The sequence below is a fragment of the Rhodamnia argentea genome, chromosome 10 (assembly GCF_020921035.1).
Source record: "Rhodamnia argentea isolate NSW1041297 chromosome 10, ASM2092103v1, whole genome shotgun sequence".
In the NCBI taxonomy this organism is placed as follows: domain Eukaryota; kingdom Viridiplantae; phylum Streptophyta; class Magnoliopsida; order Myrtales; family Myrtaceae; genus Rhodamnia; species Rhodamnia argentea.
In genome coordinates this window covers 22,262,516-22,274,616 of record NC_063159.1, presented here as the reverse complement: position 1 = coordinate 22,274,616, position 12,101 = coordinate 22,262,516, and the positions used below count along the sequence as shown (strand labels likewise).

Here is a 12,101-nt window from a genome sequence, read left to right as displayed (position 1 = left end):
TTCTGGACATTCGGCGGTTTGTTGCCTTGGAACGAGAATGGCTTAGAATCGAGAAGATCTTGAATCCGATGCTTCAATACAAAACAGTTGTCGGTGTCATGTCCAAGCTCCCCGCAGTGGTAATCACATTTCTTTGATGGATCACATCTTGGCGAGCTCGTGTTCTTGGGTCATAGAGGCTCGGAAGTCGGTAAACCTCTCTTACGTAGAACCGCGAGTACTTGCGACGGGGTTCCCGGTAGAGGGGTAAACCGCCGAGGGGACCGTTGATTCCCTCTTTGTCGTTGCACGCTGAAATTGGCCTTCTGCTGATTAGGAATCAGCACGACTAGCGTCGCGGTCGTGGGTTTTTGGCTGTAGGTCATGTTGACTCGTGGGGCCGGCTCCTTGTCTTTCCTTACCGCAAACCTCTTAGTCATTGTGGAGACATCATCGTACCAACCTTTCTTCATACCGTTCTCGATTTCTTCAGCTATTGCGATGAAATGGCTGAATGACATAGCAGGGGATCCCAGAATTCGAGTTCTCATAATTCGCGGCAGAGTGGAAACAAACAATTTCATGAGCTCCCTTTCCGGAGGGACTGGTTTCAGCTGAGATGCCACGTTCCTCCACCTGGTGGCATACTGCTTGATTGTTTCTCCTTTCTTCATCTCAAGCTGTTCAAGATCTTCTTTGGTGGTGAGCACGTCCAAGTTAAAGCTAAAATGTTTGATGAAAGCATTAGCTGCCTTCTCCCAATCATCTATCCGATAGATCTCGTAGTCCGTATACCACCTCATGGCAGCTTCTTTTAAACTAGCCTGGAAAGTCCGGACCATTAGGGGGCCGTTGGTCGCATGCTTGTTCATTCTTGCCCGGTACATCCGGACGTGCTGAATTGGGTTGGAAGTCCCATCATACTTCTCGAAGTCGGGCATCTTGAACTTCTCCGGCACCATGACCTTTGAAAAGACAGACAGGTCAATCGGGAGTATGTTGTGAGTCCCCTCGACCTCTTGGATCCTCTGTTCCATTTGAGCCAACAGCTTGGCCGTATCACCATTCAATCCGGGGGTCACGGGGCTGGCTTGGGGGATTGGGATTAAGGGCGGTGTGCTCGAGCTCACGCCCGTGATGATCATATCTTGTAGTGGCATTGTCTGATAGGGAGCAGCTTCCGGGGTTTTACCGGAGTTGTCCGTAGGAGGAATTAGAGTAGGAATGGTTAGCGGTGGGCTGGAGGTGGACGATTGAAGTTTGGCGGCGAAGGTGGCCATCATTTCCTCCATCTTTCGGGACATCATCCCTTCAAAGTGCTCGGTCAAGGAGCCAAGTTTCTCGTCCGGGGCAGCACCGACGGTGGCGTTGATGTCGGTCATCCTCTTTGCTAATGATCGGGTAATATGTGGAGGATCCGTGATAAATTACCTGTATGCAGTAACAAACCCAAAATGAGTACGGGGAGCAAGAATAGCGAGCCGGCCCATGGCGTCCCTCTAGACTCAAACGATCAAAGTGATTATGACCAAAGGATTGACACATGTAATTTTCAGTTTGTCCGCTTTTACGAAAAAAATCGTATTAATTCGCACGTTGATCAAAACGCGTCCAAATTTTATAAGCTTATAGTTGAGAAGATGATGAACAACTTTTATGTTGGTCAATCGGACTAGAAATGCACGGATCAAATCAGTTTAATGTGTCTTTCCAAAAAAATCACGTTCAGAAAACTGTTATAACTGCATGTTGTTGAAAAAACAAAGGGCCATCTTAAATTATGAATTTAATTCTGAAATTTTGTAGGATAATAGTTGAAACCTAGGTCTACGACTTTTGTGTTTGGCATTTACTCAAAGCTCGATCGTAGAATTTAGTAAAAATCGTACAACAGGAACAAGCCAAATCAGAATTGAGGACAATCGATGAAATTGTAAAAACTATGGAAGCAAAGTGTGAAATTGCAAACAAGACAACGAGATTCCTAAACAATCAACCCATGAAAGTAAATACATGACTCAATTTAAGCAAACCAAGAAATCAAACGGTCTTTCTTTTTTTAGAGGCCACGTGATCTATAGACGAATGGGCCTTCAAGGCACGCCATAATCGTGCATTCTCCTTCGCCAAAGCATCTGCCTTTTCTTGGGCCTTCATCACCTTCTCTTCGCTGGCTTTGAGTTGAGCTTGATGGGTATGCTGCAATGTCACGATCGGGATCTTTGGGAGTATCTCGGCGGGGATGGCATGAGACCGAATATACTGAGTTGTGGCAAAGTGACTCCTCATTTTTCCGATGAGCTCCTCTATGGGCCAAATCGGCTTCTGATTAGAACACTCCTGCCAAGCCTTAGAATGACGTCTCGGTTTTGCTCTGTAGTTCTCGTCCTTCTCAAATTGAACTTGGAATTCGTTGGGCCCAAATGAAGGTGAGATATCCCGCAGAACCCCGAAATTGTCGTATAACTCGAAGAGGCTGATAGCTGGTTGCTCCATAAATGCCCATCAAAGGCACGGGCTTCTGATTGCCATGGCATAGTCGAGCCTCCACTACTCGGAACCATACAGCTTGCCAAAGGAAAATCTTAGGATTTGGATTCTCGAATAAATGGATCCATTGCGTATAGTGCAAGTTTTTAGTTCGATCTTGTATTTGTTTAAATCTTAAAATAGGGTTGTCGGTTATACCCATTTCAAATACGATCATGTTTTCCCCGAATTGAGAAATGTGTGAGAAAAACCAGATTTGTAAAAGCTCAATTGGGGCTCGAAAAGTCTTATCTTTTTCTTTCTTGTTTTCTTTTTTGGAATGAGCGAAACGTGTTAATGAAATGAAAGTTTCCGCAAGAATGGTGTTTACAAAATTGACCCCGCCACAAACTTGTTTTACCGTCCATGCTATCACGGGATCTATAACATTCTGACGGAATGGAAAAATGATAAGTCCGAAAAAGGTTAAGATAAAAATCTTAGATCTCATGAGGTCGGAGTTATTTTCAAAACATTCAATGAGGAAAGATAATGGACATGCCCGACAGTTACCCTTCCGCACTTTTTCAAATTTTTTTTTAGTCAAACCCAAAAATTCAGCAAGCACTACCATCGGATCTACCCGAATAGGTGGTTCAACCATATCCAACTCAATTGATTTTCCAATGGCAATCTTGTATTCTTCCAAGGTGGGTGTGAGCTCAAACTTACCTCCTAACACAAATGTGGTCGTCTCGGGGCACCAAAAATGAGCAAGTGCTTGCATGATCCCGCTCCGAACATCGATCTCAAGAATCGGCAACATGAACCCGATACGCTTGAGCACGTACTGCTGGCCATCCGACTTCAATTTACCCCATAGCTTATTGAGCTCTAGCTTCGGAGTAGGCACGAAACGGATATCGTTGCGACCCATTCATATATAGATTACGTGCCAATTAAATCAACCTAAACCATGGACCAGCCCAAAATAAAAATTAGGTAACAGGGCATAAGAGACAAGAAATTACCGCTCATAGGAAGAAAATGTCAATCACAAAGACATGCGCATGAATTGTGGATTCAGATTTTAGTTCTTTTAGCAAAGTGAAATGAAAGACGGAGCGACATGTCGCAGTCTCGTGCACGTTCATCATGACTAGTTGCCACCTCGCATACATAGTCATGACTAGTCGGGTCTAATCATCTCGGCTTGGTTCGGTCGACAAGGGCAACTCTCATGCATCATTGCCTCGCGTGCATGAGAACAACCCTTGAGCCATTTTTTTGAAGAATTCGGGATCCAAGTGGGATAACCTTTAGCGAAGTCTTACCGCCAAGGTTAAAGAACCGCATAAATACCATTTTGAAACTATCGGATGACCCGGGTTCGGTCACAAGTCAAGGTGGTGTAGTGCAATTATATTAGGGGCATGCACGACATTTTAAAAGCAATCGATACTCCGATAGTTCAAAAATTAAAATTCTCATCACCAAGCCTGCAAAACAGAGGTTAGCTACGGACTCCTCCCCTTATAACTTCCTTCCCGCAAAATCATTTAACACCTAGGGATTAAAATTCAACAAAAATTGCCAAACCAAGTGATTTTCTTTTTCATGAAATTATCCGGCCTAAGTCCTCTTTACTTCCCCGAAGGAGTCGCTAAGTCGTCGCGACCTAAAAAATAAACAAGTTAATTTACGGGCTAACGGATTATCGGGTTAATTAATTAACTAACCTAACTCGGACTCTCCCAAGTCCATACCAAATCGCAACTTAAGGTTCGAATAATTAACAAACAATGTAATTTGAATTTAGAGTCGCCACTAATCATTTTCGGTAGGTCGATTAGAAACCTAAATAAAATAGCGGGAGAAAACTATCTTATTTCTACGAACCGGAGATTTTGAATGCGGGGATTTGGTTACGCTAGATTACTCTAACGCCCTTTCGGTACCATTTTCATGAAAAATGTCCGATTTGGAAATTTTGATGGATTTTACTTGAAACTCAAAGGTGCGGTTTGGTTTTTTCTTTTTTTTTTTCTTATGAGAACGTAAGACATTGAACTTTATGCGATATATACCATGGATGATTTAGAAAGAAAGAAATGCAGCCAGTCATGAGTATTCACAAAAATAAATTAACATGTAATAATGCTAAACTTTGGAACACGTGGCATATCTAAAATAAACAAACAACTGTTCAAACCAAACGATTACATCTTTGTAGATCGAGATGGAGAAGATTACCTTCTATTATACAAAATCTTACTCACATACACGTTATAATTTCGTTTAAGATCTTGGAGCTGGAAGAACGTGGCTGTCGTCGAAAATGGCAAGCAGTGGCGTTGTTGGGTGGCGAGAGGTGAAGTATGTGTCGGGACTCATCAAAGATGATGCTCGACTAAAGCTCTTTTCTTCACTCTCGAATTTTCTTTTCTGGTTTTTCTCAAGAACTTTCTCAATTCTTTTCCCTCCTAAAAACTCTCTCAATTCTCTTTTCCTAAAAAAAAAAACCCTCTTCTCTTCAAGAACTCTTCTTCTTTTATAGGCAAAGTTTTTCATCCTTCATTCTTCATCTTCATTTCCCCATCTTCCATCTTCATCTTCTTTCTTCATCATCTTCATCTTCTTTCTTCATCTTCATTTCCTCACATTCCATTTTCATCTTCTCTTCTTCATCTTCATTTCCTCACCTTCCATTTTCATCTTTTCTTCTTCATATTCATCTTCTCTTCTTAATCTTCATTTCCTCACCTTCCATTTTCATCTTCTCTTCACCATCCTCCTTTCATTACCTTCTCTTCTTTATCTTTTCTTCACCATCTTCCTTTCATTATCTTCTCTTCACCATTTTCCTTTCTCCATCTCCTTTTGGTATTTGTAATACAGTCCCTGGAGTTCCGAGTATTTGCAATATAGTCCCCGAAGTTATGAGTATTTGCAATACAGTCCCTGAAGTTTCAAGTATTCGCAATACAATCCCCGAAGTTCTAAGTATTTGCAATACGATCCCCGAGGTTCCGAGTATTTGCAATACGATCCATGAAGTTTCAAGTATTTGCAATACAATCCCCGAGAAAATATTTCTTTCAAGCCCAAATCTTCTTGGTGCATTTTTCCACCCCATGCCTAGTCCAGGCCTTTGTTAAATTAAGCTCAAATTATATGCCAATGCTAAATGAATATGTAAGATGATTTTTGTTTAGAACTAAAATTAATTCTAATTTTTATGCAAAAAATAGATTAGTCAAAATTTAGGCGTCAACACTTGGAACCTACCATATTCTTAATTGAATGGTTGCAGTGAATCTATCATATTTAATGACCATCATTTGTTGCTACAATCCACTTACCATTACTCATATTTGGTTATGAATAAATATAATAAATATGAAACATTAACAAAGTAAAAATTTCAACCATAAATATCACCGAAAATAAAATCTCAGACTATTGATTTCAAATTACATACGCATCATCGGACGGTATGGAATAGTGCGGGATCGAGCAAAGACATATATCAAGAAAAACAGAAAAACTTGTTATAGGTTCTAGGTAACCTGGAACTTAAAACCTACTTATCGAAATTGGTTCTTCGATTTTTGGAACTTGAAACCTACTCTACATAGCTTGAAACTTGAAAACCCGATTCGTTTCCAACGGTTACGGTTTAGCATTTTAGATTATACCTTGGAACCATGCTCATCCCTATATGGTCTTGAGGACGTCGAATCTAGGCATGCATCGCCGAAAGGAAAAAATCCGTAGGAACAGATCTTCATCTCGGTGTATGCTCATTACTAAAAACGAATTTGGAGATCGGCGATCGATTTTGGTTTGAAGAAGTCATAGATTTACTTTTTTGAGCTTGTGACCGCTATCCTTGTTCTGATACTTTATCTTGTTCTTTGAAACTTATTTTATTTTGAAGTTGTAATAATTGGATTACAATGTTTTTCTTTTCTTTTTTGAAAATGAATGGAATGTTATTCTCACCCCCCCCAAAAAAAAAAAAAAAGAACTTTTATACTGAAATCTGACTAAATGACCTACTTATTATGATTTATAAGGGCAAAGTCGCCTTTCGCTTTATAGTAATTCTTGTATCTTCAAAATTACCAACTTCAAAACCCTAAAATATCTCTATTGTTTTCTTAACAGCCTTCCTAAATCTCACATTACATGGATTATACTAACTAGGATGAAGAAAAAAGGGACAATTATTCGACAATTCGTCAATAATAAAAGAACTCAAGAGATTTCATGGTTTTGAAATTGGTAAATGTGAAGGTGTAAAACTTACTATAAAGTGGTAAGACGATTTTCTGCTTAATCGGAGCAAGTAGGCCACCTAGTCGGGTTTTTGATCTAAAAATTGAAAATATAGTTCGATCGACTGATTTTCCCGAGTTGCTCAACCACATGAGCAAGTTTAAGTGGGCGTATGGATTGACTTTTGCTTCTTTAATTTATGTATAATTTAGATGTTTCGTTCAAGGCACGAAGGTACTCTAAATTTATATAAAAGATAAAATGGAGAAAAATTCCAAAAAATATGAAAAATCTTTAAACTCTAACGAGAAAAAAAAAAAAAAAAAAAGAAAGGAAAACTCCACACAAAACAAGAAATGATAAAAGCAAGGCAAAGCCGGTAGATAAGTTGATAAACCATGGTGGCGAACAAATCTTCTTTTGGATAAACCTCAATCTCTCTGTTCATCACAAAGTCGCACCGCCTCTCTTCGGGCTCTCAGCCACCACCTTACAACCTTCCGCTCTCTCGCAGCCACCACCCACACATCGCCGCCGCCTCCGCCGCCTCCGCCGCCTTCTTCTTCTTCAGCATATCGCTGACCTCTCAAGACCACCATCGTAGTCGCTTCACAAACCTCATCACACAAGTCCGCGCCCACACCCATATACGAAGATGTCCAGGAAAGGAGCTCCACTCCAGAAGGACGTGCCCTGGAGGGCGTCCTCGGGCAGGCCCATCCCCAAGATCCACCACAACCCTGTCCTCCGCGTCTCGCACACGCCTTACTCCGATTACGCTGTCTCCGTCATGAAGGTCAGTGAGTCCCTCCCCCTCCTTCCATGCCCGTGTTGCTCGCTTGTCCTGGAGTGGTTTCCGAAGGTTCTGTTGAGTTGAATTTGGAATTCGTTCAAGCATCGGGTTCATTGGTGTGTTGTGGCAGCATCCTGATCCGATCGGGAGTGGGTTGGGGATTGGAGCGGTGGTGGAAGCTGCGGGACCGGATTGTATCGTGCCTGGTCAAATTCCGCCTGTTAAATTACTCGGTGTCAAGGTGATTTAGGGATTTTCTTTTTGCCCCATTCCTGAAGTTATCAAATGGAACAATGGGCTGTTCTTGTTTTTCTTTTCGAGTTTAACTTAATATGATGTATCGAGGGAAATTGATTGTTTCATTTTTCGTGAGGGTCTCGAATTCTCTTGGTTTTACCTGTTGGTTTATCTTCTTAGTCTCTTTGGTCGTTGTCCAATGATGCATTTAGAGTGCTGGAATGTTCCCTGTCGCTAGAACATGATTTTTACTGCCAAATTGAGGCCTGCCATTTGAGGATGAATGTGCGTTCTTGCTCAACAGAGCCACTGATTCTAGAGTGCATTTTCCCTGTCTGTCTGTGCCTAGGTTATATGACCTCGATAGCCCCACTTGCTGGTTTGTCCAAATTTGATCGACTTGCCACAAAATTAAATGTGTTTTCATACTCATCTAGCCTCTTCGAGAAATACAGAGAGTTTTTGCCTGACAATGAGATAAGGTCTCTGCTTTCCTGGTTCTCAACAGGTTGGTTCTTTAAAGATATAATTGCTAATATTTTTCGGGGGTCTAGGATCTACGATTAAGTGTTTTTGCTAATTCACAGTTGGTGTTAGAATACCGGGGTAGCTTTTTTTTCAGATTGTTTAAATTTAGGATTGGCTGAAATATTCATATTCCGAATCCTGAAGCGAGATTACTTGTGTATATATGATGTGGCGCATTAAGTGGCTTTAGGGTTTTATGGACTTGATGGTGGGAGTTCTGTTATTTTTGTCCTTTGACAAGATTGTTCCTTTTTATCACGCCATCAGGTAATTTGATGGGAAAATTTAATGAATTGCTACCCCGTGATCCCCAGTCTCACCAAGCTGATTGAAGCTACGACTCCGGGAAACCTATAGGAAATGTTGGAAACTAATTTTGGAGCTGCCGGAACTGTATGTGGTTCTGACTATGAGCAAAATAACCTCTTGCAACTACTCTTGGAGATATTAACTCTTGAGATGGTCATTGTGAAGAGTTGATCCGAAACTACTTAAAAAACAAGAGAAGTTAATCACAAACTCTGTTTTGCATCTCTCTTCTCTCTCTCGACTGAGGAACACTCCTTGAACTGTCACTGCTATGACCTCTTGAATATCTGGTTAGTGTTGCAATATTCTCATGGAATATTGTGAAGGAAATGGTGAATATTATATCTTTATCCTGCTTAATATGGAGTTTCTCTGTACTTGCTATGTTTTTGTACTTGGACATTCAAATATTTAATCATGGAAACATTGATATTAAACAGTTAGTTATGCAGATTACATTTTCCTTATTATGACTTCTTGTGTTACTTTGTTATAAGAGGATGCTGGAAGAAAGCACTTCTCCCATCTGTTTGTATGTTTTTTCCTCTCTGTCAGATGTTGGCGTGAGAAATTGGTTGCTCAGCATTGTTTTACCTTTTTTATGTGCATGACGAGAGTGGTTTGGATATCATTCTTCATTGTGTTTCATGGTATCCTTATTCTCTTCTGTTGATATCATGCATCTTTCTCCACACAGGTCTGGCCAATTAACGTTGACCTGAAGTTTATGGAACCTGTTGAAAGGGAACTGAAATTGCTTGGGAAGGTACTTATGTTTTTCTCTCTCTCGTCCTTATCAGTTTGTGTTATGATTTCTTTGTTCTTGAAATATGAATTGATTTTTTCTGAGTAGCGGCTGGGAATATGGCTGCTGCACTTTAGTCAATTTCATTCCTGTAGAGACCCTCTTTTTCAGTTATTCTGAAATGGATTTTTTCTCCTAAGTTTTATTGTGGGTTTTCTCCTGCTGTGGAAAATCCATGACTATATGAACTTAGCAAATGATAGACTTTGTTGGGAAAGTCTATCTTTTTTTTTCAGTTAGAGGGTCTGTCATTAGTTCTTTCGATGGAGAATTTGATGTTCCGTCAGAAGCATAACTGCCCTTACGTATATTGTTTTATGGAATTTAAGTTGCATCTTAATTATGGGTGCTAATAGCTAAAAGTGGGTTATGTTGTTATGTACACAGAAGTACAGGACGCCCTAGATTTTGTGATGAAAAGAGGAGAGAGTAGACATTGTGTCATGCTGTGTAGGACTGATGGATTTCTTCTTAAGACGATTGGTTGTCTTGCCAAGCATGGTTTTAGAAGTTTTCGATTGCATAGGTCCTTTGTTTGTTTAAATAAGTAAACAATCTGCTTCTGTAGCTCATTTCTGCTAGTAGTAGGGGCCAGTCTCTCTTTTTCTGTCTTTCCATTCATGCTTTGAGAACTAGTTGTTGCATCGTTTACCTCAATAGTTGTAGATTTCCAAGGCACATTACTAATAGCAAATATTGGTTTCTGTTTCTCTGGATGCAGTTCATGGATTCGGCTGTTAACCTCATGAACAAGTCGTTCATAGATCGTTAAGTGCTTCAGACTCTTATTTAGTTTAGAAACAAGCATGTGATTGCGAATTAACGCTTTTCTTGTTGTGACAGAATCGTAGAGAGTGGACTATGAAGAGGATTTTGCTTTTGCTCGTACTTGTGAACGGACCATTTTGATTGACACCTGAGCCGGTCACTTGAGTAGGTATCTTGGTCGTGGAAATAATGTATTACATAGTGTTGGCTTTACAGTTGCACATTTGTAGGTCATAGTCAATTGTAGGCTCGATCTTTCTCCAATTAAACCGGAGTTGTCTCCAAGATACGAGTGCGTAATAGATATAGCGTTGTCAAGTATTTGCGGCTGTCTTATAGATCCTTTTCTTTTGGCGCTAATTTGGGATAATCTGTGAAAGAAATCGCGAATGTTGCTTCGAGGTAAGATTCTTATTACTCCTTGGAGAATCAAATGTAGAATCGCAGGGCCCAGCACTGTTACGTGATGTAATTGGAAACAGTTTGGTTTTCTACGGATGCGCGTGGCTAAATTTCTGCTCTAGAAATTAACTTTTGGCCATAAGTTGATTTTTCTATTTTTGGAGAAAGGTAAATTTTTTTTTGCTTTTTCAAGTGTCTTCAAAACTACTTCTAGAGCAAAAAAATGCTCGGAAAGTAGAAAAATAAAGTTGCGTAACTAAATTGATTTTTGCTTTAAAAGTTGCGTAACCAAATAGATTTTAATCTTAGAAGTATTTCTGGAGCAGAAATTTTAATGAGAAGTGTTGGCGTGTGTGCCCTTAAGTATTACAAGGGGGGCTCGCCCTTGGCAAGGTTGGGCTCTGTAAAACTATCGACATCCGTGATGCTAATACGGTCTTGATGATTGAGCACCGAAAAGATGAGCGCGATGAAAATAATGCCGTGAATGCTTATAGCAACCCAATTTTCTATGAGATTTTGGGGATCCACGACTGCAATGGATCCTTCTCTAGCATAAACGATCATCTCTCAAGACCTTATTCATGGTGTACTACTGTGAGGGCCTCTTACAATTCTAACATTGGGCATTTACATGTTTGAGCATCGGTAAAGTCTGAGAGGGCAATTGCTGAGAAAAGATGGGAACATATCATATATTCAAATATTCGGATTTTCGATATCCTTAAAATCGAGATTACATGTCTGTTTATAGAGATATTGCTAAGCAAAAGGAATGACTATTCGAATTTTTCCGAAAATTGAAAAAACTCTTGGGAACTCACCTAAACAGCTGTGAATTAAGACACTTAATGCATGCGACTAATTATTAGATGCATTGAAACTTGATAAAACTCTCTATATTCGTACACCAATCTAGGCAGCCTAAATGACACCGTAAAATGTCAATGTCAAGAGCTATTAAATCAACATCTCTCTTGCTGAGTCGATATCTTCAATTTGAACCCATCAAGTCAAATTTGTAGTTGAAGTTGGCTTTTGCTTGTTGAAATAAGGATCAATCGACGGGTTCGGAGTTAGAGCTTGAGAATTGATCGGTAAAGCCCGATGCTCCCGCATCAACAAGTCAAGTGCTTTTTCCGTTTCTTATTCTTCCTAATTTCTAAATGGGGAGATGAAATGCCCATTTGGCCCCTCCTCTCTCTTTCTATCTCTCAACGATCACACTCGCGTCGCTTCATCTCTCTCTCCCACCACCTCCTCCCCTCTCCATTATCGTCTTCTTCTTCGTCCTTGCCTTCTTCGTCTTCTAATTCCCCTTTCTCTCTTTTGATGGAACTCGATCTAGTCCAGCTAGCCACGAATGGTTATCTACGTGGTTCGAGTCCTAAAATTTGTACATAAGTGCAATTGAATATTAAAACTTTTAAAAGGTGCAATTAAATCATATAACTTGTCAAATTAGTGTAATTAAGTTCTTTCGTTAATTTTGTCCAATTTAGTTAATGAAAAATATCGACATAATTAAAA

General features: G+C 40.1%; 1 protein-coding gene across 2 annotated transcripts; it reads left to right on the top strand.

The window, feature by feature from the left end:
• Positions 1–7,128: 7,128 nt before the first annotated feature.
• On the top strand, positions 7,129–10,490 carry LOC115735151. 2 transcript variants are annotated; one of them, XM_030666262.2, is made up of 5 exons: positions 7,131–7,525; positions 7,653–7,763; positions 9,294–9,362; positions 10,123–10,168; positions 10,245–10,490. In XM_030666262.2, exons 1-5 carry the CDS (start codon positions 7,385–7,387, stop codon positions 10,250–10,252), a joined length of 375 nt encoding a protein of 124 aa, XP_030522122.1. In that variant the 5' UTR covers positions 7,131–7,384; the 3' UTR covers positions 10,253–10,490. The 2 variants fall into 2 exon arrangements, with proteins under 2 accessions (XP_030522123.1, XP_030522122.1); XM_030666263.2 differs by having other exon boundaries at positions 7,129–7,525; positions 10,123–10,490.
• Positions 10,491–12,101: the final 1,611 nt, after the last annotated feature.

Excerpts from the sequence above, each read along its gene's own strand:
- LOC115735151 (XM_030666262.2), top strand. The coding sequence starts at position 7,385 with ATGTCCAGGAAAGGAGCTCCACTCCAGAAGGACGTGCCCTGGAGGGCG. Across the intron at positions 7,764-9,293 it reads TTAAATTACTCGGTGTCAAG|GTCTGGCCAATTAACGTTGA; the intron begins GTGATTTAGGGA and ends TTCTCCACACAG. Across the intron at positions 9,363-10,122 it reads AACTGAAATTGCTTGGGAAG|TTCATGGATTCGGCTGTTAA; the intron begins GTACTTATGTTT and ends CTCTGGATGCAG.